Source organism: Moschus berezovskii, chromosome 18 (genome assembly GCF_049115385.1).
Source record: "Moschus berezovskii isolate FMDL1 chromosome 18, NW_MosBer_1.0, whole genome shotgun sequence".
Lineage (NCBI taxonomy): Eukaryota > Metazoa > Chordata > Mammalia > Artiodactyla > Moschidae > Moschus > Moschus berezovskii.
In genome coordinates this window covers 40,222,302-40,248,679 of record NC_142477.1, presented here as the reverse complement: position 1 = coordinate 40,248,679, position 26,378 = coordinate 40,222,302, and the positions used below count along the sequence as shown (strand labels likewise).

The window sequence follows — 26,378 nt, the reverse complement described above, 5'->3', positions numbered from 1 at the left end:
TGCCAGCCTGGGCCAGGACCATATCACTCACCAGTAAATATGCCTGCCTTGAGTTAGGGGAGCTGAGAAACACAGCTACCCATCACTCTGTTGGGCAACATGACACAATAGTATTTTTAGGAGAGGGAAAAATAGCTTTTCACTTCAAACGACTGCAGGAATTTAAGTAGGCCACGTATAATTACATGAGCTAGACTGCTTCGAACACTGACCTTAACACTTCTACTCTTACAAAAAAAATGCCATGGGATCTTTTCACTCATCACCAGCTCCGAGGGACTTGGTTTTATACAAGACCCACCACCAGGGAGAAAACACAGCAGTGCAGCGCCCCCTGGGCTTGAGACTGAGCCACTGAGAAAGTCCACATGGACACCTGCTAATGGCAATTGCTACTGCATCTGAGATCTTTCTAGCCGCTCCCCATGGCAGGTCTGAGACTGTGACTCTGGGAAACAAAAATCTATCAGATTAATAAAGTTGTGTGACAAAGCTGAGAGACGCTGCTCTGTGCTGATAAGATTTCTGATTGTACCTCAGGTAGCTCATTTTATATCTGAAGGTCTCTGGATCAGTCTGTCACAGGCTCACAGAATTTAGGCTCTTCCTTTTGGGGCTGAAAGTTACATGGAGTAACCCTGTCTCCGTGATGAGTCACAGAAGCTGGAGGAGTTAGCTATTACATGACTCCCATCCTGAACACATGAATAGGGCATTTTTTAATATATGCCTGAACTTGGAGGGCTTTTTCTGTCTCCAAACCCATGAGATCAACAGCACACTAGAAGAGAAGACAGATGCATGACATAGAGACCATGCTAACAACTTACGGGTGATGATGTAGTCCTGGGTTAGAGTCTCTGCTTGCTTCGCTTTCCGCTGGGTTTTAACTACACATAATTTCGCTCCCCTGAGAGGAGTTAAAGCAAATTATTTCCTTTATTTGGTCTTAGAAACAGAAAGTCGATGTCAAAAGCATTAGACACTTTTCAGGAACACACTCTGTACACACCAACTCACCAAGTCCTTGACTTTCTAAGGACTGGCAACAGATGGAGCCCTTGGTGATAAGAGATTAAACATATGGGAAGGCAAGTCTGTGCATCAGTGGTTACTACTGTGTGAGAGGGTTAGAAAGGTAACTGGAAAACAAAAGGCTAGTTTAAAAAATCTATAGAAATAACCGAAAACTAAGATCTTAAAGAGATGTTAACATTAATCAACCTTTTCACCCTAAAGGTCACAGGGTTCAAATTTTAGTTTATGAATCAGATGAAAGCAACCTGGGTGGTCTACAGCCCAAGTGGCATTTGTCCACGTCTCAAATACAAGAGTACAAGTGTCTGGATCCAAGTCAGCTTGGCAGGACTGCCAAGGGGCTACAGCCCAAGAATGTGCGGGATTAACCAAAAGTGTGCTTAGAATGTTTGACTTTCCTTAGCAATAATGAGCATCCCTTTCAGGAGAGACAAATACAAATACTCTTTTAAATTTTTTAAAAGAGTCCAAAGATAGTGCCTTCTAAAGGGTGCTATCAAATGGGGTTCATCATTTTCTCAAGTAAAATGTACCTCTTCCTTTCATCCTACTTACATTAGTATTTTTAATTTCTTTATTAAATAACAAACAAAATCCTATTTGTTCTTAAAGACCACAATATATAATTTTATTTTATAGGGCAAAGGTTCCAATTCTAGAAAATTCTGAAGGAAACAGGACTGTCTGCTTCTATTCAGAGCCAGATTATAGTCAATAAATATTCACTAATAGAGGACAGGCTTCCTTTCCCCCCAGAAAAATGTGGGACCTCACAAAAGGTTTATGGGGGACCCCAGTAAATTTAGCATATGGAATTTTGTACTAGATAGCCAAGGCTTACTCTAAAGATACAGCTAATCACTTACTGTAGCTTAATAGAGAAAAACAGACAATCTCTTTTGGATGGTGACATATCCATCTTTTGGATGGATGTTTACCTTTGTGCCCAAGGAAAAGAGAAATAACTGAGGGGCTGACTGAGTCTCCAGTGAGGTTTTTAGATTCTTGAAACGCACTGGTATGCTTAAATTTGGCAACTGGGCAGATGTGGGGTAGAAGGGGAAACTGTCTCTGCTGTCCTCCTCTGCTGGCAGAGAACAATTCTGCCAAATATCCAAACGGTACCTGAGAAAAGCCCAAACAGAAAGGGAACAAAATGGACAAGCCGGTTCCATTTCCTGTGAGTGGTTCGTTCCCTGCTCTGTTAATCCCTTACAGGCATCACTGTTAATGCCACTGTCCAGGGTGGTATGCAGAGTGGGCAGGCCTTTTCCCCCCCTTGCACTCAACATTTCAGCTAAAGAACTGCAAATCCCCAGGAAACTTTCACTTTGAATTCTGTATGGATCAAGGAGCTATCTAAATCCTCTTTAAAGCACAATATGAGGAGTTTGAGGCTTTACTCTGGGCCAGCTGCATTTTCTAAAAGGGTGGATCTCCATCAAAGAGGGAAATAAATAAAAGCAGGGGCGAAAAGAAAGCCCTCCCCCCAGTTGTTGTCATCCATCTCAAACAGGCAACACTTATGAAATACCTCTGACTCTTGTTGGGGTCATAGTAGACTTTAGCCAACCCGTTTCCAGTCCCCACCATGATCTGGTTCAGCTTTGGGTGCCACAGGCAGCGGACAACACTCTGAAAAGGAAAAGGCATGGGGATCATCTAAATGGGGCACACATAAAAGGGAAAGAAAACTCTGCTGGTACTTGGATGGCTAGTCTACTAAACTGAATGTCACCCTGATAATGACTTGTAGATTATAAGGGCATTTTCTTCCAAACCACTGAGTTCTGTTCCATCACTTATTATCTCTGTGATATTCTATAAAAATATAAAAAATGCCCCCTTCCTGCCTTCTCTCCTCTCCTTTTCTGATAGCGTCAAAACCACGAAGCTGGGTCTTCCCAGCTCTGCTGTCATGTGAGGCTGGCATCTTGGAATGTTGAACCCACATAACTTGGTTCATTTTACCAATGAAGCACATTTAGATCTCAGAGATTCATGCTTTTATGCACACAGTATGCCCCTCTGGACAGCATATTGAGGCCAGGTGGTTACTATTTTTAGTTTACAGAGATCTAAAACTCATAAAGCTTTCTCAGGAACAACACACATTTGTGAACTATGAATAATATCTCCCTATCTATGAGATTAACCAGCAGGACACTAGCAGAAGTAAAGCAGAGATATGGAATATAAAGATGTGATGTTAACCTGAATGAAAAGCAGGTTAGCAGAAGGTTCACTGGAAGAAGCTATGATTCTGTGAATCATTAATGGTGAGGAAAATAAGTGCTATTCTGGGGTCAGAAAGAACTGCAAGTTCCCAGTGAGAACTACAACCTGTTTTTAATTTTTGCTGAAATAAGAGGGCAGAGGTGGAAAAGATGGCAGGGATGGAATTAAGGGGGTGCGGGGGGGGAGAGGCTAAGGTTGGTAGGCAGAAATACCACATGTTGGGTTCTGCAGATCTCACTCTGATAGAACAAGAAATGAGTGGAAACATTAATTCAGTGATTATTAGGAATCTCTCATGTGCCAAGCAACATACAGGGACTAACAGGAAAGGGTACAATTAGATATTGCCATCTTACATTCTAATATTAAAATGTAAATCATGGAATTTCTGTCTTCTAAATCTACCTTGGGCTGAATTATTATTTTTTTTTTTTGGCTTCTTCTCCCCAACCATCTAGTTCTTTTGTTAAGATAGAATATCTGGTAATTTCTGCAACCCCTTTTGATAGAAATTCTGGCTTCCACCTGACTGGTGAAAAAAAAAAAAAAATGCACGTAGTTAAATGGCTACCAGGCCCACTCTGAGATTCCTGAGAAACTAAGGAAGAAATGTAAGAAATGTAAAAATGTCTGCAGAACTTCTAATTTGTGTCTGACAATATTCTAGAAGAATGGTTCTAGCACAGCTGAACAGGGTTGAGATGTTCTATTGAGAAAATCAAACCAGAGTGGCTGTGTTTATCCTATCATCAGGGGGAAAGTTAAGTTAAACAGGCAGGTTTTCACAATTTTAAGTTTTCATCCCACAATTTTTTTAAACCTATAGTATCTGCTACTCAATGTCTACTAGCAAGTGCTAAAGGATGATAAAACATATACAATGCTGAGTGAATATTAATAGACAAACTTGAAGATAGTAAATTATACTTTTCAGTAAAATGTGAAAGCAGTAAATCAAAGTTTAACAACTAGGGGGTGAGGTTACTATCACCTTTGTGCATGTGCTCATGAAACTTACTTTCCAGTGCATGTGTAGAAAAAGTCACACTTTTCTCCTAATAAAACTGCCTTGCTGGTAAGATGGAATTAAGTTTATCAATAGTTCAAGGTCTGCAAAGCACAGCCTGACTACAAGGTGCTCCGTCACGGAGACTAATGTGAGAACCATGCCGAGACCACTGGAAATCTCTAGATGATCAAGGTCAGGTATGTGGAAACTTGAAAAGAGTCACAAACAACTTCACATCAAAGCTAGAATAAGCTCATCCAAGCCAATACTCATCTCCTTCAAGTCTTGGCTTAACTGTCATTACTATTCAGACCATCCTATTTGAAAATGCACCACACAACTACCCTTATTTTCCTTGTTTTCATAGCATGTGTCACCTTTTAAGATAATATACAACTTATTGTTAATCATGCTTCTAACATAATATATAACTTACTGTTAATTATGCTTATTGTCTGAGCTTCCCAGGTGGCACTAGTGGTAAAGAACCTACCTGTCAATGCAAGAGACCCAAGAGATGTGGGTTCGATCCCTTGGTCGGGAAGATCCCCTGAAGGAGGGCACAGCAACCCATTCCAGCATTCTTGCCTAGAGAATCCCACAGATAAGAGGAGCCTGGCGGGCTATGGTCCATGGGGTCGCACAGGGTCGGACACACTGAAGAGATTAAGCACGCATGCACACATGCTGACTGTCTGCCTCCCCTACTAGAATAAATGTTCTATACAGGCTGCTCTTGGTCTGTTTTGTGTGGCCAAGGATCTCAAGTGCCTAGATTAGTGTCTCATACTTAATAAATATTTGCTGCAGGAACGAATTAAAAGTTACAACTCACTCAACCTAAATAGACTGCTCTGCTAGGTGGGGTTGGAGACAGACAATTTTCAAGTTAAAATCATTACTGCCTATGAGAAATAATTTGATTCCTCCAGATTTTTATTACACTCAAGTATCATACGGGCCAGAAAAAAGGGATGAACAAGAGCCAGAAGGGCAAGGGAAGACAGTGAGAGGGGCTTTCAAGGGGCTTCAGAAATCTCAGCTGCCCACAATTGGCCCCAGGACAATTTTGAGGACATAGTACTAAAGTTATTTCCCTTCCTTGGTTCTCTAGAGGTCTGGCTAAGCAGTCTAAGATTACTGGTTCTCAAATATGTTGTCAAGCGAGCAGCGTACAGAATTGGAAAAGATTCACAACGTAGGCCTGATAAATTCCAAGACACCAGCCAAACAGGCAGTTTCCAGAGGCAGCAGGTTACTGTTACTCTCTCCGTCTAAACTGAGGGTGTAAATGTTAGAGAGAGGCAATGGCCGGGCCAACAGACCAACGTCTGACTGCTTTCCAGGGAGTCCAAGCTCAGGGCACTGCGTCTCTATTCCCGCTCACAGTCTTTCCCTCCTACGCCCTCACACACACACACGTGACTGGGCAGCACAAGTTCTCCTGCAGAAGCTCGTTTACCCTCCTTTTTACACGGAAGGAAGGAGAAAGCTAGTGAGCCTCCTGGAACTAAACAGTCATTCCAGAGCGCCATCCACTGTGGTGGTGAGTCACCAAGCATCCAATGAGGGCGCTGGGAGCAGTCTGAGTTAGGCAAAAGATACTTAAGGCTCAATTACCCTAAGACTGGTTATTAATCAAATACTACCGGATTCCAAAACATGGAATAAAGAAACAGAATTCAAAGTCAAAGGTGGGTGGGCTTTTTTTTTTATTAATATTTATTGTGTGTGTTTAGCTAACCTTCGTAAACTTTGCAGCTAATGCGGCTCCACACTTTGTCCTGTCAAGGAAATGCATCTTATAGCAGAGAGCTGGCCATCTGCCAAACCAAACAATCGCTAGGCCGGCAGTGAGGCTGGGGAGCAAGCAGAGCTGCCCTGATGTTAACTTGTCAAACACACATACTGGATTTTATATAACAACAATGGGACACGTGCCTGCTAGAAGCCCAAGGAGCTATCACAAGACAAACGAGCTACAGCTACTTAGAAAGAGTGCATTCACTTCATCCACCATCCACAAAGTCAGCCTCCATCCTCTGTTCTTGAAGAGGTACTTCTGCAGCTGGGGCCTTGCCACATTGAGACGGACAGATTTAATGAGTGAGACAGCAAATGGAGGGCAGAGAACACATCTGAATTAAGGGACCAGAGGGAACCATCATGACAGGAGAGCTACACGGACCAAAGAGAAAGCACTGCACTGCCAGGAACTAGATTCTGAAGTTAGTCTGCATATTTTAAATATAATGACTTGCTTTGTTAAATTGATAAAGGATTTTATTCTTACACTGATCCACTTTATCTTACCAAAGCATCGTGGAGCCACCACTGGCTTCCCTTAGCTGCTTAAACTGAACTCCGTTGTCACCATAAAATTAAGTTTAGTTTTTTGAACCAAAAGCTACTGTCATTTTAGATAATTTGGCGGTGCAGAGGAACCACAGTCTGCCCCCAAAGTACTCAGCTCTAACAGCAGCCAGAGAGAGACAGTAACTGGTGCTGGAGAGCGTAAGCAAGGTGACAAGGCAGTAACCAGACTTTAAAGTGCTCAACACAGAGAGCTTTCTTCTCTGTAGAGACCAAAGAAAAGAGAGGGGGATGGGGCAGAGAAGAAGAAAACACTTTGTGTACGAAAAGCAGTGTCAAGATTCCAAAACAGGAACTTTGGAATTACCCCCTCCGCAAAAGTAAAAACGCCATAAAAACCCCAAATAATTTATTGCTGTGCTTTTTTGGTTTACCTCATGTGATGGAAGCAAATAAGGAGAAGAGGAAAAAATCAATGAGAGAAATGAATTTGTATTTTAGGGCATGGGAGGAAAGGAACTATCGGGTTATCAGAAACTTTATGTTATAAAAGTAGCTGACTCCTCACAACACTACCAAACTAATGATCTCACCTCGATTTCACAAGAAGAAGAAACTGAGGCTTGCAGGAGGCGGGGTAACATTCTCAAGGTCACAGAATTTGTACACAAAGGAGCTGGGATGCTCAGGGAGGTTTTCCTGACTCCCATGCTCATTCCTTTATACCTAATTATGCAAAGCTCTGTTTTAGAAGATGGGAAGGAAAAGTCGCCGCAGATTTTAAATCATCTCCAAACCTACCTAACCCAGAAGAAGTCCTAGCAAGTTTATACTAAAAAGCAGATGATATTACTAAAATCATAAAACAAAAAGCCTGCTACTGCCCAGTTCACAAACGTTCAGTTCAGTCGCTCAGTCGTGTCCGACTCTTTGCGACCCCATGAATCACAGCACGCCAGGCCTCCCTGTCCATCACCAACTCCCAGAGTTCACTCAAACTCATGTCCATAGAGTCGGTGATGCCATCCAGCCATCTCATTCTCTGTCGTCCCCATCTCCTCCTGCCCCCAGTCCCTCCCAGCATCAGAGTCTTTTCCAGTGAGTCAACTCTTCGCATGAGGTGGGCAAAGTATTGGAGTTTCAGCTTTAGCATCAGTCCTTCCAATGAACACCCAGGATTGACCTCCTTTAGGATGGACTGGTTGGATCTCCTTGCAGTCCAAGGGACTCTCAAGAATCTTCTCCAGCACCACAGTTCAAATGTTACTATAAAAGAAATCAACGCCTGCAGAACATCTTAGGCATCAGTAATGCACATATCCAAACACTGCCCTTATTCTACTTCACACGCTAAAAGAGGCCCAGCACCCTTCCTAATTTTATATCTTAAACATGATTATGATGAAACACCCTTTCCTGATCCTTCCCAGCTGCTGACCCACACTGTAAAAGAAACTCCATCTGGTTTTTTCATGTTTGGTTTTTGTCATATAGTGCAAGAACGGATAAGCTAACTCAGAGATTCCTTGGGAGAAGTATTTTCCAAAATTTTCAAAGGTAAGAGCCTCACACATTTCTGTGAAGGAGACTGTCATACAGTTTTTCACATGTGTGTAGAGGCAGTCTCAAGGTTGTGCACACCCTCAGGATTGCCCAGTACATCTGAAAGGCCATGCATATGCTGATGCCCAAGTTTAAGAGCACAGATTGAGATGTGAGTCCACAACGAAGAAAAAGAAGGCAGATGAAAATGGAAAGGTACCAGTGAAAAAATTTTCTTTGGATTTGCACAAACCCAAGGTTTATTTCACAGTGAAAGAAAAACTGCTTTCCACATTAAAATACTGAACCAGGTAGGTAAAAGAGTCAGGTAGGAATGCTTTAAACTTTTTCAGGTTATTTGTCTTGTCCTCCCAAAGCCTTGCTTTTCCCAAACTTGGATTATTTTGCAGTATGCTTGGGCCATCCGGCTTAGTTTCACTCCTTTCAAGTTCAAGAAGTAAACCTGCTGAGTAAACCTTTGTCTACAATAAATAAGACTCCTCAACACCCGCCTGATCTTCACGGAGACACCCCTCGAACAAAAATGATTAAAGACATTTTCTCTGCTCTTGTAAGTGAGCACATGCCTATCCATTTCTCCCCCTCCACATTCCTCCAACTCTAAGGAAGTTCCATCAGAGGGCCAGACAGGTAGCAATTGTCACTGTTTGCTGAAAATCTTCTTAATCTCCCTTCTTCCCTGCCCCAAACAATTCTCTCTCTGATAAACCAGATAGAAGCCCAATGGTGAAAAGAGAAAATGTCAGGGCACTTTTATAAACGTAGGGGTTGTTGAAAACAAAAAAACAAGGAAAAGAGTTGCTCTATACCTGCCATAAATATCTGGTACAGATGCACAGATTATGCTTTTTGAAAAGAAAGTGAAAATGTCAGTAGCTCAGTTGTGTCTGACTCTTTGCGACCCCACGGACTGCAGCCAGCCTCCTCTATCCATGGAATTCTCTAGGCAAGAATACTGGAGTGGGTTGCCATTTCCTTCTCCAGGGGATCTTCCCAGGGATCAAACCCGGGTCGCCTGCATTGCAGGCAGATTCTTTACCATCTGAGTCACCAGGGAAGCCCTGGTGAAAACTTTTTGAAAACTGGCATCTAATTATCAAATTAAATCCTATCAAACTCATGGAAAATGCATTTATTAAAGTCAGTTTATTTACAGACTCTTTTCTAAAATTAAGGTAACTGTTAAAGCAGGAAAAATCTGGAACCTGGTAATTGTCCTTGGCACAAATTGAATCACATCTGTAGCTGATAATAAATTCGCCTAAAGAATTTCATCACAAGAAAAAGTTCTCAGAGAAAATGGAAGGTCTCTTGGGTAAGAAAATTAAATACAATCTTCTTCATCTAATTCAAAACACTAAACGTCAATTTGCTCCAGTCTGCTATTTGAGAAGAACTTACAAAGGCAGAAAAAAAAAAGCATAAATAATGGCTGAAGAAATCTGATAATTATTTTGATTAATGACAGTCTGGGAGCAGGAAAGAAATAGGTGGCGGGAAGTTAGAGTCCCCAGGGGGAGTGACACCAGCGGTGGATCAAGGCAAATACCCACCTAGAAGCAGCACTTACTGCAGGTGCATTCCCAAAATTCTCACAGAACTCCCTACTGGTGGGCACAGGATGGATCAAGTGTGCCAAGATATAGAATCCTGGGGGGTTGAAAGGGGTCTAGGGCACTATAGCCTCAGGCAAGTCAGCACCAGCAAAGAGTGGGTTTGTCTGTAATATCACACAATATCATCTATTGTGAGCACCAGGCTGTGAAAGTACTACCTAAGGCCATCTCTCTCGATCCAACCTACACAGACCCAGACCACTTTACCCTTCATTTGTCAATAGTTTGAAATGGGCATGAAGACAATAAGCATAAATCTTTTCTTTATGTAAATAAACAAAGCATACATGGATAAAGCTTTAAGTCCCTAACTACTAGACAGGAGATATATACTATCAGATTTTAGAAATCATCAAGCATGTGAGACCAAAACACTGTAGGGGAACCGGAGTCTTCAGAGATGAACTACACAGGATATGTGAAGCACTATTTGTTTTAATATAGTGTAGGTGAAGAAGTGAGCCCTTTGGGGTGGTCTCAAAACCCCTCATCAGACAAGATGATCTAGCACTCCAGAAAAGGGGAAAACACTATTTTGGGACTATGAGTTAATTATAGAACTCTTTGTTTCCCACACTGATATAAATTGTGAAAGTCTGGCCAGAATTCTGATAGAACAGCTGGAAAACTTGTTACCAAAGAGCACTCATCAAATTCTGGTTGGGAGAGGAAAATTGGTCATAGAAAATCCTACAAGACATAAAGTCCTTTACTTGGTCTTCTCTCAGCGGGGTGTGGTGGGGTCCTGGAGATGGACAACAGAGCACTGTCATTACTGTATTATATATTTATACATTTTATAAAGAACAGTGTGTCATTTTGAACACCGACAAAATTGACCTATCTACAAAATCAACCTCTCTCTTTTTTTGACATTTTATGGAGTCCAGTTTGTTTCTCCTTCAGGGTTGTGTTATCTATTAGGCGAGTCTTCGTCCGGGTTTGTCATTCATGGCAATCCCATCTATACAAGGAAGTATATAGATTTGCTTAAATGCCAATTATATAAAACACCAAACTCTTGTGTAGAGAAGGAAAATAAAAAGTTTCTAATTAATCAAAAGGGAAACACTATTTCTCTTGTTTTGAAGGACTACAAATAGAATACAGTACACAAACATTTCCTTGAGACTGCTGACACCAAGTAAGTAGAAGATGCCTTTTAATACCGGAGAAGTCAATGGCACCCCATTCCAGTACTCTCGCCTTGAAAATTCCATGGAAGGAGGAGCCTGGAAGGCTGCAGTCCATGGGGTCGCTGAGGGTCAGACATGACTGAGCGACTTCACTTTCACTTTTCACTTTCATGCATTGGAGAAGGAAATGGCAACCCACTCCAGTGTTCTTGTCTGGAGAATCCCAGGGACGGCGGAGCCTGGTGGGCTGCCATCTATGGGGTCGCACAGAGTTGGACATGACTGAAGTGACTTAGCAGCAGCCTTTTAATATAGTATGTTGCAGAGTTAAATGACACTAGAAAATGAATCAATGATTTATGAAGCCTGAAGGAGGATCTGATAGTCTCTTCATGAGATCAGACCCATCAATCTTAAAGGAAATCAGTCCTGAATATTCATTGGAAGGACTGATGCTGAAGTTGAAGCTCCAATACTTTGGCCACCTGATGCGAAGAACTGACTCCTTAGAAAAGACCCTGATGCTGGGAAAGATGGAAGGCAGGAGGAAAAGCGGACAACAGAGGATGAGGTGGTTGGATGGCATCACCGACTCGATGGACTAGAGTTTGAGCAAGCTCTGGGAGTTGGTGATGGACAGGGAAGCCTGGCATGCTGCAGTCCATGGGGTCACAAAGAGTCGGACACGACTGAGCAACTGAACTGAACTGAAATGAGATCATTGTCAAATAGATAACTATAGGAAAAGACAACTCACTATAGGCTCTGAAACAGGATTCCTACAGAAAACATTATTTCAAAGAAGAGAATGTTGAATAGAAAATCTAAATAACTGCTCCTGAACTAAGAGTCTACTGGTTAAATTTATAAACTGTTCTTTGAAAAGAGACTGGAAATAACAGAAATGAGGTGATAAGCATATCACAATTTGTCTCCTCTCCTAAGGAAGAATGATGACTGGACTTTTGATAAAATACAGTGACAAATTCCAACAAATAATTTTTACTTCAAAGCAGAGTGTGTTCTACAAAATAGACCCAGGAAATAGATCATACTCATTAACAGTATAACAACCAAAACAAATTATATTCATTAGTTTTAGATTACCAGTATTTTAAGCATCCACAGTAAATCTGCTTCCTCTGCTGAACTCAAAACATAGCTATTTTTAGTAAGTCTGAAAAAGGATCATCTCAAGTTTTGAAGAAGCAGACAAAATCTGTACTTCTTTCATCGAATCTAAAAGAAAACATATTTATGTTCTGAAATTCCAAATTAATTAGAAAAAACTATTAACAAAGAACAAAAAGCAAGAGAAGGTGGCATGGAATAGGCTATGATAGTAAGTCCTAGTAAGAATATACTAAAATAAAATATAATAAAAGGTAAAGCAAAATTAACATATACATGTTCACCAAACACCTACTATGGGCCATATATTGTTCTAACCCTAGGAATATAATGTTCTGCCACTCACATGGCACCAAGGAGCCCCCTTACTCCAATTTGCTCACTGGAGAATCTAGAAATGGTTGAGAAAAGAGTATCAAAGGTAACAGAAGTGTTGAGAAAATACAACCCACAAGAAAATATTAAAGTAACAATATCAGCTAAGTTTGGTTCACTTAGACAAGAGAAGACAGAACAGTAACTTTACAATCTTCAAGGAAACAGAAGATGTTGACCAGCTGTTCTCTAGTTCCTTGAGGACTGCAGTAAAGGCTGTGGGCTCTAAGCATGAGAATGTAGGCTAAGAGTAAAGGGAAAAAAGAGAGGATGGTAATAAGAGTGTTTATAAACAGAAATGAACTCTTCAGGGAGGTTGTAAAACCTTCTGTTAAAAGTCTAACTTTCATATAAGAGAGCTGGGTCTTAGTCCTCAGGTAGGCAAGAAGATGGGCTCTGGACAACAATATTGAGACACTAAGCAAAAAGAATCTGCCTGCAATGCAGGAGACCCTGGTTTGCATACAGTGTTGTCCATCATTGTTATCATTTAAAAAAAAATTTCCTGGTGCTGGGTGAAATAGAGGGATCACATTCTACTCCGTCTCTCTCTCTGAATGCAGTTATAAAACCCAAATTTGAGGATTTTGAAAAGTAAATAGGAGAAGGTGGACTGGGAAATTAGTCCAGAACTCAAACTACCACTGAAGCAGCATCAAGTTTACTATTCCCCCCCAACTCTGGTACCTCCTGGCCCCCGAAAAAAACTGTGATGAACAAAATATCAAATTTTTAAATTAAGACAGCTACAGTTTAACTTACTTTTCTTTTTGTCTCAATATGGCTTGACATAGCACTGCTACTGTTCCCATTTTTATTTAGAGTATTGGAATTTTACCCATCATGAATTTTTTGCATTAATTTTATTTTTTATAATGATGAATTAAAATGTTGATTTGTTCTGATTACTGAGTTTTTTGATACCTTCTTCTATTTTTTGTTTGAGTCTGACTCTAGTCCTGGCCCTGCCTCAACCTATAGCTCACTCTATAACACAAAAATTAGCTCAAAATAAACCACATACCCAAAAAGAACCACAGTAAACCATAAAACTTTTAGAAGAACACACAGAAGAAAATCTGCATGAGCTGGGGTCAGTCAAGGAGTTCCTAGATGTGACAGCAAAACTACATTCTATAAAAGAAGAAAAACTGATAATTTAGACTTTATCAAAATTAGTTTCCTTTGAGGGACTCTATTAAGAAAAAACAAGCAACAGACCAGGAGAAAATATCCCAAGAACATGGTATCTAGAATATATAAAAGACTCTCAAAATTAACACTAAGAAACAAACCTGATTTAAAACTGGGCAAAAGACTTGAACAGGCACTTTACCCAGGATGACATAATCACAGAAAATGAACACATGAAGATATTCAAGTCTCCCATGTTGCAGGTGGATTCTTTACCGACTGAGCCACCAGGGAAGCCCATGAATGCTGGAGTGGGTAGCCTATCCCTTTTCCAGGGGATCTTCCCGACCCAGGAATTAAACCAGGGTCTCCTGCATTACAGGCAGATTCTTTACCAGCTGAGCTACCAGGGAAGCCCTCACTGGTCATTCAGTTCAGTTCAGTCGCTCAGTTGTGTCTGACTCTTTGTGACCCCATGAATCACAGCACACCAGGCCTCCCTGTCCATCACCAACTCCCGGAGTTCACCCAAACTCATGTCCATCGAGTTGGTGATGCCATCCAGCCATCTCATCCTCTGTCGTCCCCTTCTCCTCCTGTCCCCAATCCCTCCCAGCATCAGAGTCTTTTCCAGTGAGTCAACTTGTCGCATGAGGTGGCCAAAGTATGGGAGTTTCAGCTTTAGCATCAGTCCTTCCAATGAACACCCAGGACTGATCTCCTCTAGGATGGACTGGTTGGACCTCCTTGCAGTCCAAGAGACTCAAGAGTCTTCTCCAACACCACAGTTCAAAAGCATCAATTCTTCAGCGCTCAGCTTTCTTCACAGTACAACTCTCACATCCATACATGACCACGGGAAAAACCATAGCCTTGACTAGACGGACCTTCGTTGGCAAAGTAATATCTCTGCTTTTTAATATGCTATCTAGGTTGGTCATAACCTTCCTTCCAAGGAGTAAGCATCTTTTAATTTCATGGCTGCAATCACCATCTGCAGTGGTTTTGGAGCCCCCCAAAATAAAGTCAGCCACTGTTTCCACTCTTTTTCCATCTATTTCCCATGAAGTGATGGGACCAGATGCCATGATCTTAGTTTTCTGAATGTTGAGCTTTAAGCCAACTTTTTCACTCTCCTCTTTCACTCTCATCAAGAGGTTCTTTAGTTCCTCTTCGCTTTATGCCATAAGGGTGGTGTCATATGCCTATCTGAGGTTATTGATATTTCTCCCGGCAATCTTGATTCCAGCTTATGCTTCTTCCAGTCCAGCATTTCTCATGATGTACTCTGCATATAAGTTAAATAAGCAGGGTGACAATATACAGCCTTGACATGGGAAAACACAAACTATAACTATGATGAGAAAGCATTTCAAATACCTGTTTGAATGTATAAGATAAAAATGTTACAATACAATGTTGGTGAGGATGCAGAGCAAGTAAAAAACACATATACTGTTGGTGAGAATGCAAAATAATACTGCTTATCTGAAGACGGCTTGGAAGTTTCTTATAAAAATAAATATACATTCATCATATGACCCAGCAAGTCTATTAGGTATTTGCCCTGGAGAAATGAAAAATTATGTTCATGAAATGAATGACTGTTATTGTTGTGGTTTAGTTGCTAAGTCATGTCCAACTCTTTTGCAACCCCATGGACTGTAGCCTGCCAGGTTTCTTTGTCCTTGGGATTTCCCAGGCAAGAATACTGGAATGGGTTGTCATTTTCTTCTCCCGGGGATCTTCCTGACCTAGGGATCTAACCTGTGTCTCCTGCATTACAGGCAGATTTTTAAGGGCTGAGCCACCAGGGAAGCCCACAAATGAATGCTTACAACAGCTCTATCCAAAATCTCCCCAAATTAAAAATAATCAAATGTCCTTTAACAGATAAACAAACTGTGCTACATTCATGCAGTGGAATACCACTTAGCAATAAAATGTAACAAGTCAGTGATATGCACAACTGACCTGGATAAATCCCAAAGGATGCTGCTGAAAGAAGTTGATCTAAAAAGGCTACACACACTATGAGTCCATGTACATGACGTTCTTGAACAGTCAACACTAAAGGGATAAAGAACAGACCGATGAAACCAAGGATAAGAGCTGAGATTGGGAAAGGGGTGAATGCGACTACAGAGGGACGGCACGAAGGAGTGTTCGGGGGTGCGGGAACTGTTCTGTTTGTACCAACAGCACAAACTGATTGTACTGATGGGATTACAGGAACCCATAGGGGCCAAAACTCACTTTAAAAATAATAATCAGTACTACTAAACTTGTTCCTTTCATTTTCCTTATGCAAAACATTTTAAGATTTGATAAGGTAGGTATTGGGCTTCCCTAGTGGCTCAGCAAGTAAAGAATCTACCTGCAATGCAGGAGATGCAGGTTCAATTCCTGGGTTGGGAAGATCCCCTGGAGTAGGAAGTGGCAACCCACTCCAGTATTTTTGCCTGGAAAATTTCAAGGACAGAGAGCCTGGTGGGCTACAGTCTGTTGCAAATAATCAGACATGACTGAGCGACTAAACCACTTCCACCGCTAAGGTAGACATTAACAGTTAAACCACCATGAAATTGGTGATTCTTTCCTTTCTACTCTCATATGCCTACAGATGAACACTCAACTGCACTCTTTAAATCCTTAGAACTACTGTCCTGGAACATCCATAGCATGATACCAATGATACCATTAGGTGCGATGAGAAGTAATCTAATCACACCCTACAGACACCAGTCTGGTGTCCTGTACACTGTGAACTTAACTTAGTAGGAGATTCCAGCTGAGTTCCAGTCACTGTTTAAATTGAACTCTGGTTTGTATGCTGCCTCCTTCAGGAAATTTCAAGAAAGGGTTTAGTAAGTCAAATCACAAAAGTAGTAAAATCGCAATATTGTTTTTCCATTCTAGCCCAATGGCGTCTCTTTTCATGGCGAATTAAAGAAAACATTCTTACAGAAAGTAGTACTGACTGATCACTGTACTTTACAGTAAAGCATTACCCTAGTTACCAGGCTGGAAGTTAGCTCAGGACCCAGGAAAAAGGCAGTACTGGAAAAAGAACCATGTAATTGCTGTGCTGGCAAACTGACACTAAAACTCCATCATCCTCTATTTACTTCCAGGTTCCCTATCAAATATTAATATACCTCAGAAGGCCAGGAAATACACAGTGCACACATACCCTTTTTTGTTCCCAGTGAGCAAATGCTCAATAAACCTGGGTTGAGTATACTGTCTTATCATTTGGCAATGGGAGAAGAGACACATTTGACTAAATACAAACATATGGATCAGGACTCATCTAGAATTTACATTGTTTAATCTTCCCAAGAAAGTGAATTTCATTAAGCTGATATTGCTTTATTCAAAATAATACATAATTCAAAGCAACTGCTATTTCCTAACCAACCAAGCAGCCTGACTGCTCTTTAATAAAAATCAGATAATGGAAAGCTAGTTTAACTCAAAGCCCATTTTTTCCCATTCTCTTGTGCTTCACATTAAAAAAGGTTTCACTGTATTTTAGAAGGCAGATAAATGCCAACTATAGTCTTTCTTTCATTTTCAGTTGGCATTTGCACTGCCTATAGCTCAAGTTCCCTCTGTGTATTTTCCTTAAGTTCCTGACTGGGCAAAGCGACCGCTTGACTTGTCTATTTCTAGAAAACATTTAAAGAGGTACGATTTGGACTGAGCTGGGACTCGTAAGACAGATCATTAGTCTATTCCCAGTACAAATCGGAAGAACAGAGGAGTTCTTCAGCTCCTTCAGAGACAAGCGTTCACAGGCACAGCTTCATTCATTCATTAAGTTCGAAGTAAATTCCCAGACTAGCTATATCTGTATTCAAATGTGAGAACAAAGACACATTCCAAAGCCAATTCTGAAGATTCCCTGGACTATCCATTCATTTGAATGGCCTTTCTGCTCTCCTTCACGTGTACAAATAACATGGGGTAACTGCAGTGTGAAGAGTCAGCATGTCCCTTACACTTAATAAGATAAACAGCTAGATTCAGGAAGGGCCTATTACTTCACGGCCCCATGACACCCATTTATCTCTCTTCAGTCTCTTTGGATTTAAGAAAACAATATTCTCTTCAAATAAGAACACAAAAACTTTTATACGAAATGGAAGTGGTAATCCTTTCATTTTATATGTTACATGTCATATTATATATTAACACATATAGCAATTTTTTAGACATCAAAATGTATTAATGTAAATGTCATATTTGGTATTCGGTTCAGTTCACTCGCTCAGTTGTGTCCGACTCTTTGCGACCCCATATGATATGATACTTTCTCAGTGATCCCTTCTATATTGTTATACTACTTTTACAATCAGAAAAACTCACAATAAAAAAAAGCTAATCTGAGGTTTCCCTGGTAGCTCAATGGGAAAGAATCTGCCTGCCAATGCATGAGATAAGGGTTCGATCCTGATCTGGAAAGATCCCATGCCATGGAGCAGCTAAGCCCATGTGCCATAGCCACTGAGCTTGTGCTCTAAAGTCAGGGAGCTGCACCTACTGAAGCTGATGCCCTAGAGCCTGTGCTCTGCAATAGGGGAAGCCACTGCAATGAGAAGTCCACGCACCCACCGCAACTAGACAGTAGCCCTGCTCCCCACTTGCCAGCAACAAAGATCCAGCACAGCCAAAAATAAATAAATAATATTATATATAGAAAAGGCTAATCTGATATAGTCCTCACTGCAATGTACAAAGGAAGAATGTATGTACATATCAAGAAACAGATCTTACAAGGTGAAGGAAAATAATGTGAACTCAAGTTCTCTTCAGAACTTCACCTAAATTAAAGAAGGAAACACAGTTGGTATTTTTATGAAAATTTTTGTTTTCTTAAAGCAATCTCTTTTTATACACAATATGGACCTTACCTTCTCATGCAGTAGGCTATCTTTATAAGTCAGATAAATAGGTCTGAAATAAGAAACTTTCCCACCTTTTGGTAAATATATAAACTATTACTTAATTAACAGATTTTTAACAATAATTGTGTATTTTGCAACCATGATAATTAAGGGATAGAGACAATAGCCTGTAGATGGGTAGGCATCAAGTAAGTAAGTGGGCAGAACCCAAATTTCACCTCTCTGAGGAAAAGAAGATTCCAGAGAACAAACAAGGGTAGAAAGAAACAAAACTCTAAGATAATCCTTGTTCTTTGACGTCTGGTCTCTTCAATGATTAAAAAATGTTCCTAAAGATAATCAAATATTCTTTAAATAATCACAAATGAATTTTTGTCTTCCTTAAAAGACCTTTACTATAATCTTTCTTATATAGGTACTAGGATTCTCAATCAACTTTGAAATGCCTAACACAGTCTAGTTGAAAATGCCAAATCAAATTTCTCTAACCTTCCCTTCCGTTCAGTAGCCAAATGCTAGCTCAGCTGTGCTAGATGCTATAGCTATGTTTTAAAAATAGAGGTTTAGTTTTTTCTCTTTCTTTTCCTTACTTTGTTCAGTCAGCGTTCACAGACAATGAGGTTCCTCAAAAAACTACTTAAGCAAACAAACAAACTAGAAGAAAAGTCAGGATCAAGTGGGAAATTTCTGACTTTTTTCCTCCTTACTTAAGGGAAGGTCTGCTATCTCTTAAATTACTGTCCAAAGTAACTGAGGAAAAGAGGCCCCATTTCAATAATGCCAGGTCAAACCAGTTTTATTTCACTGTGCTTGGGTGAAAGAGTGTCAGTGGTAATATGCTAGCACAATTGCATACACTATGTCCCTTGATTTATTTGTATGAAGGAAGAAGGAAATTCTATTAGTTATTCTGCAACAAAGTATAGTTTGATAAAAAATCGCTAAGTTAATAGTTTAAAATGTATTTCAGAGCATTTTCCAAAATACTTGGAACTTTGAAAAGACTTAAAATGTCCTATGTTTCTTCTAAACGTAATTACTTAAAAAAAAATGATAGGTCATCTCAAATTACATTTTGTCCACCCCTTGTCTCCAATGCTTTTCCGCCACATAAAATAGAGTAATGAACTCTTTTTACACAATATATAAAAACTCTAGGGTCCCCTCTTACACAAACACAAAAGCAAGCTTATAAACTTAAGATTCTGGAATTTATCTTAAAAAAGAGGCTACACACATTATTCAAATTACAAAGAATTATATGATAAATGAGGATATGGATTTTTTTTTCAACTTGAAGAAACAAAATTAGACCTACAAAGGAAACATTTAAAAATAATTTCTGCAGAACTATACAATGCCTACAAATAGCACAGAGTAAAATTAGTAAATATTAGACATTTGTCATCTGCTAGTTGAAGAGTGTTGAGATTCTTGACACTGAACAGAGAAAGAAAAATTTTCAAAAAATATGACAATGCAGTGTGTAACTAAAACATTTTTAAAAATTTGTTTCAAAAATAAATATGGAAAATATAATTGTTATTTTTTTAAGATATTTACTGTGAAGATTACAGGACAGTTTTTAGTTATTAGGAAATTAATTATACAGATTGTTAACATTCTCTAACTGAAAACAGTGTTTGGTTCCCTATATACGTTGTGAGCTTGGCATTCCAGTATCTAACTATCCAGGGATTTATTTAGTTTTTAAAAAGACTGTGAGAAAATCATACTTCATTGAAGTAAATGGCTTTAGGACAGACCTAACACAACCACTGTCTGTGCCAGGTCAAAAAAGCAAACAACTAAATGCTGATGTTAAGAATATGAGATGCTATCTTCTATCTAAATTAAAACTCAACAGAGTAATAAGTACCTTATTTTACCAGTGTGTGGCATTTCCAAAGAAATGACAATTCTGGTGTTTTTGTTCCTTAATAGTTACATTGACATTTCTTACAACAGGGATTTGAGAACCAGGTTTTTATTTATTTTATTAAGTTAATATTTATTGGAATATAGTTACTTTACAATGTTACGCTAGTTTCTGCTGTACAGCAAAGTGAATCAGCTATCTGTATACATATATACTCTCTTTTTCGGATTTCCTTCCAATTTCAGTCACCACAGGGCACTGAGTAGAGTTAGAGCTATATAGCAGGTTGTCATTAGTTATCAATTTTATACACGGTAGTGTTACAAGTCAATCTCAATTTCCCAATTCATTCTACCCCCTCAACATCATGGTATCCATACCTGGTTTTTAATGACAAAAATACAATTAAATAAAAGAGGTGGGTTTTGCCCCCTCTACCAAAGTGTCCAGCCTCTTTATCCATCCCAAAGAATGAATTTGTTTATCTTCTTACATTCCAAGAAGATTTAAAACTTGAGAGAAAAGATCAAAGGGGAAGTTTAAAGTCCCTTTAGCAGACCATTTTAAAATATAAACAGAAAACAATGCTGTCTGATGATAACAACCAAAAAAAAAAAAAACCCAGACAAATCCTAAATCAATAATTTAAAGGGCCACTTTAATGTGTATGGTTTTGTCCCTATTTGAAGCTCTCTCTTCATCCGTCTATTAAATGGATCTCAAAATCTGTTATCTGACTTTCTGAAGATAATTCAATATACGGTAAATTCTATTTCCTTAATGAACTCACTCTTCTGTTTGTTTCTTTTCACTTGCTCATCCCTGAAATGCTCTGGTTTCCCAGGGCTCATCTCCTCTAACCTTTATGCCCTTTTCTGTGATCAAACTAATCAGCAACCAACATTTCAACTGTGAACCATAAATACTTCTCCCCCAAACTGTGCTTTTTTTCTTCTAAAGCACCAAAGTTATCTACTCAACTGTCTAGTGGACATCTCCATCCAGACATCCTAAAGGTACTTTAAATTCAACATACTTTAAATTAACAGACTCAGTGTCTTTCTCCTAAAACCTTTTCTTTAAATCATAGGGAACACTGACCCAGTCTCCTAAATTACACATATACAAATAAATACTATATGTTGGAAATCTCACTTTCATACTTCAATAAAAATTAACTTCTAAAACCTGGTTCTGAATGTGTTATTCCTTTGCTTTAAAAAAAAAAAAAAAAAGAAGGCCCATAAGATAAAGTCACTTTCTTATCATGGTATACAAGGTCAGTTTACCTTTCCATCTCCAGCTATTTCTCTCCTGCCTTACTCCTCAAAGACACACCTGAGGTCTATAACACGCACTTCCCAAGTATACCATTCATTCATTCAATAAACAAGCTCCATCTATGTGCTAGGCATTGTTCTAAGCTTTGGGGTTTTGCAGTGAACAAAACAGACAAAGTTTCTGTCCTCATGAGCTTACATCCTGGTGGAAGCAGACAGACAAAAAACAAATATATAATAGGTGAAGTGGTGGTAAGTACTATGGAGAAAGAGATCTAGCTAGAAAAGCAATTCAGAGCAACACAACAAACAGCATGATCTGCACACTTAAGACTTCCAATCCACATGTCTTTAAAAGTACAATCATACTTCTATATCCATTAATTTATTTACATTTCAATTTAAATTTTATTTTGAAAATATAACCCCATGAATAATACTGAGAGGCATAGTCATCGAGAGCCATTAAAAAAATAACCATCTTATTTCTGGAGTGACCAATCATAATAATTTCATATTTTGAGATTAAATTTGAAGACTTAATTAAGACTTAATTTAAGTCCAGGTTCGATGCATGAGACAAGGCACTCAGGGCCAGTGCACTGGGACGACCCTGAAGGAGGGATGGGGAGGGAGATGGGAAGGAGGTTCAGGATGGGGGACACATGTACACCCATGGCTGATTCATGTCAATGTATGGCAAAAACCACTACAATACTGTAAAGTAATTAGCCTCCAACTAAAATAAATAAATAAAATTTTTTAAAAAGAGTGTTTTTCTTTGATTCCAGTGTTTCAGTTGGCTTCAGGATGCACCCCAACAAAATTTGTGCTGGCATATTTCAAATTATGTCATGAGATTAGAATCTATAAAACTTAGGCGCTCATCTAGAATTAGTCTCATTGTCAGTTTACTGTCTCTAACTAACTACACCATAGCTTCAAATTTAGGGCCTACAATTTAAGACTCCATAGTAATACTAGAATATTAGAGACAGGAATTTTTTGCTGGTGATTTAAAAACAGTGGTCCTATGGTCTGAATCATGTAAGTACACAGTATGTCTCAACTGTTTACAACGAGCTGAAACAACTGCAGAAACCTATAGAAGAGCAATGCTTAAGACATAGGATATTACGAAAAGGATCTGATAGTGAGCCAAAGAAAATTTGCACAGACATTAATTGGCCTGTTTTGTACTCAAAAAATAACAATGATTTGCCTTCCCAATCTAAATAATAATACATACTTTACAAGACTTTAAAGGAGCTCAGATTTTCTTCTGGGAATCTTCACTATTATTGTATTACACACGGCTCCAGTCTCTAGACAGCAATGAAAGAATGAATGCCTGCATGCTCACATGGTGGTGTTTTACTACTTACATACATATGTAAAGAAAACTTAAGGGGGTGGGGATTTGGTAGTTAAATCTGAAATGCTTTAAACTTCCAATAACTAAACAGAAATTAAACTCAGCAGAAGCTGCACCTCACCTCAATGACAACTCTGACAAGGAAAATTCTGTCAAAGATTTCAAATAATGATATGCTTCATCACATTCTGAGGGTATAACTTTTCACTCTGTCCATAATTCCCGAATCCTTATAAACACGCACACTGTGGGAAGCTTCTTTCTGTATGCTACATGATGATCTGCCTTTCCTCTCCTGAAACTGGTTGGTAGAGAGGGTAAATATCCCAGGCCCAGCTGAAATTCTGACTATGGTGTGCGCCCATAGGAAATACTGGGTCAGGAGTGGGGAAAGTGTAGGTAAGCCATTCTGCAATGTACTTACTAATAATTCCTGTATTGGAGGAAAAAAAGCAGCTACCACTGTACTGGAAGGGCAAAAGCTTATGTTCTGTTTCAAAATCAAAACGAAAGATGGCTAAGAGGCAAGCTTTACTTTCTTCTCAAGGCTGGGAGGGAAGAAAGTACATACCGCATCTGTGATGTCTATTTCATACACCCTTTGGAAAGTCCTGCGCTCAAAGAAAACAAGTTTGCCGCTGCCACATCCTCTTTGAACAGATGTCCCAGTGACTATGAGTTTATCATCTGGACTGAAACAGCAGTCAGTCCTACAGACAACAAGAGTGTATAAGGTTAGGCTTATGAGCCCACAACAAAGCAGCAGTAATGAATGAGTTAAATAAAACAAAAACAACATCACAGTAATAAGCGACAACTCTTATACAGGGTTTATAATACATCAGGCACTTACATTAATATCCCCATTTTACTGATGAGGAAACTGAGGCGGAAAGAAGTTAAATGAATCTTGTCCAAGATCACAAAAGTAAGTGGTGCAGCTGGGGTTTGAATTTAGTCTGACTCCAGAATCTGTGCTCTAATTTTTAAATATTATAATATCTTTTACTGTAAATGGAGCGTGGGAAAAAAAAACTCAATATTGACATTGATCCTGTCTATACACACATAGACAGTGTACGACTAATGTCTAAGTGGTAATGATTTTGACCAGTTTGAGAACTATTTTCATTAGTACTACCTCTCAGATAATTTGAGTTTTGTCAAGTCAAGCACCGAGCAATGAGGAGCAGCCTGCACCGCTGGAACCTAACTGCTGGCTATGATTCAACGGCTCTTGAGGATGAGAGGTCCAGCCATCTGACTGTGAATAACCTAAGACATGAGCCAAAGACATTATGCAGTTAGCATTACTTGCACCAGGCACTAGGCTCAAAACATTCATATTGGCTATAAATTCACGTTTGTTTGTCCATCTGTTTGTTTTGACAGATAAACACCACGGGCCACAGGCCATGTTGGAGTTAGCGCTCTGATATTACACAGCTTCCTCCATTTGCTGCTTCCATTAACATTGTGCTCTCCTTGCTGGTCATCATTTAACATAGAAGTGAAATTTTATTTCAACCAAAATAGAAAATTTTGCTTAGGCACCAACTGTGGGACTTAGAGATCAAATCCCAACCTCAGCTGCTTGCAGAAAAATCTTTAAAGCTTCAGTTATCAGCTTAGCAGAATGAAGATTCAGAATGAAGCTCACCTACCCAGAGCAAGATAGTCTGAAGGTTACCAAATTATTGACTGGAATGATTATAAGAAAAATTGAGGAAATAATATATAAAGGTTCAATAACTATGAAAAGTTGCTTTTATGGTTGTTGTTCAGTCACTAAGTCATGTCTGGTTGTTTGAGATCCCATGGCCTGCAGCACGCTAGGTTTCCCTGTGCTTCACTATCTCCCAGTTTGCTCAGACTCATGTCCATTGAGTCAGTGATGCCATCCAACCATCTCGTCCTCTGTCACCCACTTCTCCTCTTGCCCTCAATCTTTCCCAGCATCAGGGTCTTTTCCAATGAATCAGCTCTTCACATCTGGTGGCCAAAATACTGGAGCTTCATCTTCAGCATCAGTCTTTCTAATGAATATTCAGGGTTGATTTCCTTTAGGATTGACTGGCTTGATCTCCTTGCAGTTCAAGGAACTCTCAAGAGTCTTCTCCAGCACCACAGTTCAAAAGCATCAATTCTTTGGCACTCAGCCTTCTTTATGGTCCAACTCTCATATCCATATATGAATACTGGAAAAACCACAGCTTTGACTAAGATGGACCTTTGTCAGCAAAGTGATGTCTCCGCTTTTTAATATGCTGTCTAGGTCTGTCATAGTTTTTCTTCCAAGGAGCAAGCAACTTTTACTTTCATGGCTGCAATAATTGTCTGCAGTGATTTTGGAGCTCAAGAAAATAAAATCTGTTACTATTTCCACTTTTTCCCCATCTGTTTGCCATGAAGTGATGGGACCAGATGCCATGATCTTAGTTTTCTGAATGTTTAATGGTATGAGGATTCAAATTTTAAAATAAAGACAGGCCTACTCTGTCATTTATACACTATCAAAAGAACAATCCTTGAAAATGTTTTTACTATCCCAAGACCCTATGTGTGCACACAATGTATATATTCACACACACAAACACACGAACATACATCATTTCAACTTCAAAAATAAAATCTTATATTCTGAAGAACGTACAAAATGAAAGGAAAAATAAAATGCATCGTTCAAAAAACCTATTTCAATCACACTCTAGTCCCTTTTCTAGATGATCTAAGACATATACTATAAATTAACATGAAGATGAAGAAGTTACTTTACAATTCTCCTGTGCTTAGCAAATATTAAAAATATGCTACTTACATTGGGAACATTGTGGGAAGACCCGAGGCAGAAAAGAGTGGCTTATTAAACTGTCGGATGTCCCATAATTTTAATGTATCATCACCTGATAGAGGAATGAGAAAAAAAAAAGAAAATAAATTTTGCAAAAAAAAAGAACCAGTTCCATTTTTAGAATTTGCTAAACTTAGTATATAACTTTAAGAATAGGATGGGTGAGAGGAGGCGGGGGAGGGAGGGAGAGAGAAAGGAAAGAGGCAGGAGGGAAGGAAGAAGGAAGCGGATGCGCATAACATGTTTTACTGTTTAACTGGGGAGCCTGAGAGCAGGAGTTGTGAGAACAGTAGAAAGGTACAGGATAATGAACTAGCCTCCTAGAAATTACTTTCCAGATTGATGTAGCATCTGTAGGCTAGGAGGAACCCTGGAGAATCTTCTCTAAAGAGTGACTGTCTGTAGAGCAGATGGTAGTTTCCCTGTGGTGTATTTGTTCAAAACTTGACTTCTTAAGAAGATATTAATTTAATTTAACAACCATCAGGACTGAAAATAGTGCAATTCACAACAGATTCTTTTTCCCACTT

At 39.4% G+C, this 26,378-nt stretch overlaps 1 protein-coding gene across 1 annotated transcript in view; it reads right to left on the bottom strand.

Annotated features, from left to right (window-relative positions):
* WDR70 (WD repeat domain 70) overlaps positions 1-26,378 on the bottom strand; it is a 282,763-nt gene that overhangs the window by 19,481 nt on the left and 236,904 nt on the right. Inside the window, exons 12-15 of the mRNA XM_055422159.2 lie at positions 25,816-25,900; positions 23,569-23,707; positions 2,573-2,673; positions 831-910 (exon numbers count right to left, since the gene is read on the bottom strand). Coding sequence (XP_055278134.1) covers positions 831-910; positions 2,573-2,673; positions 23,569-23,707; positions 25,816-25,900 — 405 coding nt within the window. The remainder of the gene's footprint in view (positions 1-830; positions 911-2,572; positions 2,674-23,568; positions 23,708-25,815; positions 25,901-26,378) is intronic.